Below are 7,182 nucleotides of genomic sequence, written 5' to 3'. Positions count from 1 at the left end.
CATAAGCATGATTTTACCATGGTCTTTATTTGACAATTAAATATTAAAAGAAGTGCATATGGATGTCAAGTTGACAGGAGTTCGGACTGGATTAGTTTGCACAAGCAACTTGGCTAAGGTGGAACTACATTTCCCAGAATTCTTGTCTCTTTAGGGTTTTGGATGGCCACAATAGAAATTTGCAAAAGATTTGAGAAGTGGAAGTGAAGCACCAGCCATTACACTTGGTAGGTCCATGCAGCGTCCCAAGTACCGCTGCAGTTTTGCACATGACCTGCTGACTCACCTTACTGGCCAGGGGCAGCAGGGGGCCTGCAGCTCTTGGGCAAGGTAAATACACAGCAATTCCCCCCCCCCCATATGGTTCTGTTTCTGGAGAACCCTGACTGACACGCTCCCCAGTACACAAAGAACACTGAGAACAGTTGACATTCTGGTCTTGAGATGCTGCGTGGTGTGGTGGAAATGCATGGTTCTGAAATCACACAGAACAGAGTTCAGTGGTATAGATGACTTATGGTCTTGGAAACTGATTCCTCATCTGTAGAACTGGTATCAAATTTTACGTATGTGGCTATTGTGTGGGGTTAAGTTAAATGTTTTCATGGCTCACAGTGGGGGCATAGTAAATGCTAGCTCCCCTCCCTGAAGAGAGATGTGTTGTTTAGTTAGCGTCCTGCATTTTATCAAATGATTTAACAGAACTGAGTCTCTTAGATATTATTAAATGTGATAGTTATTTGAAGCATATACTATTTGATATAACACCAGTACCACCTTTTGGGTGCTTAAATACACAGAGAATTAAAACATTATTTGGTTAGTTCAGGCATTTATCTATGCAAGATCTAGGAGAAGTTGTGTTTCCCTAGGCCCAGTTTCAATTTGGATACTCACGGGGTTTTTGTAAGAATAGGAGTGCTTAGCTTAATCCCAAGCATAGAGCAGATGCTCAATATATCTACTAGATGTTGTGGGAGTAATTAGGGTTCCAAAGATGAGTGGATCACTTGTTGCATTAGAGAGCTTACCATCTAGTGAAGAAAACATCCATGAAACCGCAGTGGAAGTTTTCTTTCAATAGTAGAGAGCAGACAAATAGACACATAACCATGGAAGAGGTAGAACTTTTAAGTGATGTAAAAGAAACAGATGCGGTGGGAAAATGATAAAAGGTCTTGCAGACTTTGATTTATGGACTCATGAGTATTTCACACCTGATGTCATCAGTAATGATATGCAGTACTTTCAAAGATCTACCACCTTGCCAATGGCTAGTCATAGCAAAGAAGTGGAAGGGTGAGTGCTCTGAGAGCAGAGCCGAATCAACAATTTTGCCAGCAGGAAAGAGCTTGTTCAGGCTGAAGTCCTGGGGGCTGGAATGCATTTGAAACAATGGGTTGCAACTGAAGAGCTTTGATAGTTTGAGGAGAAATGTGACAAAATGAACCTGCAAATGACATATTCAGCTTACAAACCAGGTCAAGAGCCCTTTACTCCATCTGCTTTCTAAAAATCAAAGCCAGCAAAGAAAAACACTTGGTAAAATGTCATGCAGGCTCCTTTTTTCCTTTGTCTTCTCAGTATCATCCTTCCTTTCTCATTTTTTCCAGTGCATACTCTCACTTCTTCTTTCTCAGTCTCGGTGTTTCCCCTCCACCCTCTCACCCCCTCCTCACTCCCGCATTCTCGGCTCCCCTCTCCTCCCCTCTAACCGGGACAACCCTGGGGCCCGCACCTGCCTGGGGAGAGCCCCAGCCGGGCCCCGCCAGGGGACTGGCAGTGACGTAGCGGGGGGACGGTGCCCGCGCGGCCCGCTGACGTCACTGCCGCAGCGGTCCCCAGCGAAGCCCAAGAATGGGAATCAAGGAGGGAAGCACATTGGTGACCCCGCGGTTAAGGCTGAGCGCTGCGAGTGTGCCGCGTGCTTTGCGTTTCTGGGGTCAGAAGGCCCGAATATCGCTTGTAGGGCAGGCTGAGTCCACTTCACACCCTCAGCACGCTCGAAAGCAAGTTTAGCAATAAGGGGACTGTCCCCAAACGGCGGGGCCTCGTGCGCACGCGCCTTGGGTGGAGGGCAGACGTGAGAGCTAGGGGGAGCTGGGGGTTGATTTTGGTGGGGGAGGAGGGAGGGCGGCGTGCGGCGGGAGACGACAGTGACCGAGCTTAGTGTGCAGAACTGGAGGAAGGCGGTTTACCCCCTCAGCTGCTAGTCCGTCTCCCTGGGCGCTGCGGAGGCGCGGGGCCTGCGGCGCGGCGTCGTGACGTCACGGTGGCGGCGGCCGTGGTTGGCGCACGGTCCGCGGCTGCAAAGTGTGAATTACGCCGGGCTCGCGCCGGCGGCGGAGTGAAGTCAGGCTCCGGGGGAGGGGAGGGGCAGGACGGTGGCGACGGCCCGAGCTGGTGGCTGGTCCCGAGCCCCGCGCGCCCTGGGTCTCGCCGCTGGCTCCGGCAGTCTTTTCTTGCACCGCTTTCTTCTGTCCTTGCTCCGCTCCTGCTCTGCCCTCCCCAGACCCGCTCCTCCCGGCCGAGGAGCCCCGGGGCGGCAGGGTTCCCCCTCCGACTTTGCCTGTGCTGCCCCCGCTTGCACCCCGGAGCCGGGCGCGCGCTGGTCCTCGTAACTGTCGCTGCGGCCGCCGCAGCGTCTTCCCGCCGGCGGCCCGGGCGGAGTGTTGGGGTGGGGAAGGCGTGAGCGCGGCTTCCCGGCCCGGGGTCGCCTCCCACCCACCCTGCCCCCGCCTCGGCCCGGTGCCCCAGAGCCGCGGCCCCTTCCCAGCGCAGGGGCCCGCTGCCGCGGCTGGGCGGGCGCCGCGCGGGGGCAGGGCGGGCGTATTCAATGGAAGTATGTTACCAGCTGCCGGTGCTGCCCCTGGACAGGCCGGTCCCCCAGCACGTCCTCAGCCGCCGAGGAGCCATCAGCTTCAGCTCCAGCTCCGCGCTCTTCGGCTGCCCCAATCCCCGGCAACTCTCACAGGTAATTGCCGCCGCCGCCGCCGGGGACCCACACTTGGGGGCTTCTCTCTTTTGTTTCCCTCTTCCCACCCGGGTTCACCGGGTCATTCCGCGACACCCCCAGTCTCCTAGTCATTTACCTCATACCCAGCGTTGTCCATTGTTTGGGGATTTCTAGGCTGGCCCTCGATTCGAGAGCCTTTTCTTTTATCCTCGAGCTTTGCACACTCACTCAGTCCCCCGGCCTTCTCTTGATCCCCCCCCCCGCCCAACCTGGGTGGGCTTTGGGAGCCCTTCAGACCTACTCCAGGCCCGCCCCCCTCGGTGCTCAGCGGTTTAAGCTTCGGGAATGACTGTTTTCCTCCCTTTCTCGACGTCTGGATCTTGAAGTCGGGCCTCTCTAACCTTAGTTGTGGCCTCGGGCACACCTGTCCCCTTCCCCCATACCTACACCTGTGCCGCGTTTGCGCCTCGCCTCCCCCCTGCTCCCGCGCGCCCCGTGGCGTTCGGATGGTTCTGCGGTTCTCCGAACAATAGGCCAGTTCCTCGTCGCTGTTCCCCAGCCCCTTCTATTCTGTGGTTGGACCTTAAGTGCTATCAAAGAAACAAGTGTGGGGAGTGCTTCCCCGAAAAGCTTCGGTTTCTGCAAAGTTGATAACCAGGAATCAGTTTTGTTTTTAATTTGATAAGGAGATTTTAGGAGAGAAACTACTAATGAGCACTCACAGGAAGACTTTGTTTTGAATGGTCCATTACCAGTTCCTCTTGAGAATTTCGGTGTTCTTCTGTGGTGATGCTGTTGGCCCAACTCCTTAGTTCTGGGTGATTTTGATTGTCAGGTTTAAAATAGGCAAAAACAGTTTTGTTTACATTTGAACCAAATGCCCTCCATTTCTGTTGCCAGAATGTTCATGATCCATTTTTAATTCAAATATTATTTCTCCCATTGGTTACTTTAGTATCTTTTATGAAGCATATTTTCTGTCTTCAATTATATTGTGAATGTCTTGAGCGGGTCTATGTGTATATATATTTTTAAACCAGTAGTGTGGATAGCACCTGGTAGAGATTTTGCTTATGATAGGTGTGTCCAGTAAATATTTGTCATTTGCTTCTTTGCCTAAATGGTGGCGAGAGCAAGAGACCATCTGGATTTCTCTGGGAATTGTTTCTACTTAAAATCAGACAGGACAAGAATGGTATGCTAATGAGGTCAGAGACAACTTTTATGGTTACTATAATAGTTTAAATAATACTACACTGTTGTTTTGAAAGTTAGATCCGTGCTCTGCCTTTATAGCACTTAAGCTTAAAGCATTTTCGGGTTCCAAAATTAATGTTGAAGAAATGTTAATGCATTACTACCATTTTTAATGGTAGTAATTAAAGGTTTTTAATGGTAGTAACTTTTTTCATTTCACAATATTATTTTACTTTCTCAGATCACGGGCACATAACTAATACCCATTTCCAGTTCAGTATAAATAATAAGGATGATCAATAGTCTTTTATAAAATACAAATAAAGTTACTCCCTGAGGAGAAAATGAATGAGAAAGGAGATTCCAAGAGCATTTAAAAAAGGCTGATACCAGGGTTTTACCTGTTGTCTTAATTAATCCTCAGAGACCAATTTTAAGCCCTTCCCCTTCTTGACTCATTTCCTAGCCTTAGGTTTAAATGGGTAATGGAATTTTAAAAATATGATTGTGGCAAATAAAGCAAATATTGTAGAGTCACACCGTATTTTACTAACTCCCAAAGCTTAAAAAAATCCAAAGTGAAGTATATAGGAACTTATGAAAATTTGGACAGAAAGTTTCTTGAATTAGAACTTTTTTCTAAACATTGTTGCGCAATAGGAAAATGATGATAAACTTACCATGGGCTGAAAGCGTTTTTTTGTGTATTTATCATTTCCAAGACTTAGACTATCATTTAATACTAAAACATAATGTTGCTAGTGATTTCTCTAGGGCTAGATGGGAATGTGTAATAGAAAAAAAAGAGAATTTGGGAATCTTATTCAGAGCTCTATACAATAAATGTTTGGTTAAATTAAAACCGTTGAATTTTCAGTTCGTAAGTCTAAAGCTACAGAAATTTTAAAAGCTGAGGTGGTTTTGTAGTTTCATTTAATACTTAAAAAAACCCCAAACCTGGTTTCCTTTTTTTAGGTGCTACGAAATTATTTTTCTGAATCTTTCTATTTTAGAATATGTTCACAACTAACATTCTTTTCAGTTCTTCAGTTTCACCGTAATGTTGGAGACTGTCTCATAGTAGGTACTTAATACTTGTTGGACAGATGAATAAGTAATGACGTTATCTCTGACTGGGTATCAGTTTTAAATATGAAAACAATGTAAAGACTTTTATCAAGGTATAGCAGTAACTCATTTATCCTGAACTTATTTTGGAACTTGTAACTGCAGACTTCAAAGAGATTCAGAAAATAAGTAGAAGCCTGAACACCCACAATATAGAGTTGACGATCCTCTCAAAGCCTGTGTGTTTTAGGCAAAATTCTGACAAACTTGTGTTGCAAGCAGCAGCAAATTTTCAGGGGTTGGCGGCTGCTAGACTCAGGTTCTCACTGATAGTCACAAAAGTTGACAGCGGACACACCAAAACCAGAGATCAGAAGAAAAACTCTTCAAAGCCAGCAGCTTTTAAAAGGGAACTCTGGGGACATACTGTTTAGGAGTTTGAGTGTTGTACAACACGATCACTGTTAGTCAAAATACTTAATTGAATCTGTTTTTAAAAATTGAAAGATTCCCACTTAAAAAAATCTCCATGGCAAACAATTTAAGTGTTGGTGCTCAAATGGATAAGGGTGAGTTGTCTGAAAAATTCATTTCTGTGGAATACCAACTGTCCCAAGAATGCCAAGTAAATGAGGCATTAACTTTTTGTTTTAAACCAGGTCATGTACCACTTTCTCAAATGGTTAATATGAGTTCTTTGAAGTTTTTGAAAAATCAGAATAATAAGAGAAGCTTGTTCTTGCCATTTTAGGGTGTCCGTTGATAGCTGAGATTAAAGATTTATCTTGCAGAATAAAGTTCTTATTTAGATAAAATATTGTGAGAGAAGAAATTGTCTTGTTTGGGGCGCCTGGGTGGCTCAGTCAGTTAAACATCTACCTTTGACTCAGGTCATGATCTCAGGGTCCTGGGATCAAGTCCCACATTGGGCTCTCTGCTCACCAGGGAGTCTGCTTCTCCCTCTCACTCTCCCTCTCTCTCCTCTCTCAAATAAATAAATAAAAACTAAAAAAAAAAAAAAAAGAAATTGTCTTGTTCATTACTGTGTGCATAGTGCTTTGCATGGGTGGGGTCTTAGTAAGTGTGGAAGTTGATTTAGTGTATTGATGACACGCCGAAGCACTGCACCTGCGATTATTTTAGATTTTTCTGCGCACTGGAGAGAAATATTTGGGTTAGAAATTTGTGATCTAACTTTTTAAATTTATCATAAGTCGATGTTATGTATTATTATTGAACAAAATATTGGGGTCTCTTTCTTGAAGACATTATCTTTTTAGAGCAGTTTGAAATTCACAGCACAATTGAGTGCAAGGTAAAGAGATCTCCCATATGCTTTCTGGCCTGGTACATGCATAGCCTCCCCCATTATCAGCATCCCTCACCGGAGTAGGACATTTGTTAAAATTGCTGAACCTACATTGCTGCATCATGACCACCCCGAGTCCATAGTTTACTTTAGGGTTCATCTTGGTGTCTTTTTCTTTTTTTTTTTTAATACAGAAATTATTCCGCAAATATTTACTGAACACCTTCTAAGAATGAGACTCCTTGTGTTGGGTACTAAGAAAATGTAAAGAATTAGTAATTGAAAAAAAAAATCACTTGTGAGCCTGCCAACCTAACCAAGTTTTTCTTTGATGCATTACGTTCCCTAAACATAAACATTTTTTTCTACTTGTAGTCATAGTGTACATCTCTGTTGTCTTTAGCAGTGTTCTTAATATATGACAAATTTTCAAGGTCCTGTATGTGCCAGAACAATTCCAAGTCCCTTGGATAAAAGTTGGTTCTTAAAGAAGCTTATAGGATTATGTTGGGGACAATGGTATGAGTACATGTGACATAATTTTTGTATTGGAATTATCATGGCATAATGAGACTACAGGAAGGTAAACCCAAATTTCCTGGATAAATCAGGGAAAGCCTCACATAGTAGTTGAGGCTTAGGCCAAAGCCTG

General features: G+C 45.2%; 1 protein-coding gene across 4 annotated transcripts in view; it reads left to right on the top strand.

The window, feature by feature from the left end:
* Positions 1 to 2,126: 2,126 nt before the first annotated feature.
* Positions 2,127 to 7,182, top strand: part of PDE7A (phosphodiesterase 7A) — a 114,269-nt gene continuing 109,213 nt past the window's right edge. For 3 of the 4 annotated variants that reach the window (XR_004627804.1, XR_004627805.1, XM_011221199.3), the window contains exon 1: positions 2,129 to 2,974. Coding sequence is in view for 1 of the 4 variants with exons in the window: in XM_011221199.3 (XP_011219501.1) it covers positions 2,837 to 2,974 (138 nt within the window). In the remaining 3 variants the exon portion in view is untranslated. Of the gene's footprint in view, positions 2,975 to 7,182 lie in introns of all 4 variants that reach the window. The other variant, XR_004627806.1, reaches the window with a different exon arrangement.

The sequence above is a fragment of the Ailuropoda melanoleuca genome, chromosome 9, assembly GCF_002007445.2.
Source record: "Ailuropoda melanoleuca isolate Jingjing chromosome 9, ASM200744v2, whole genome shotgun sequence".
Lineage (NCBI taxonomy): Eukaryota > Metazoa > Chordata > Mammalia > Carnivora > Ursidae > Ailuropoda > Ailuropoda melanoleuca.
Note: the sequence above shows the minus strand (reverse complement) of the source record. Positions and strands in the feature narration are given on the sequence as shown.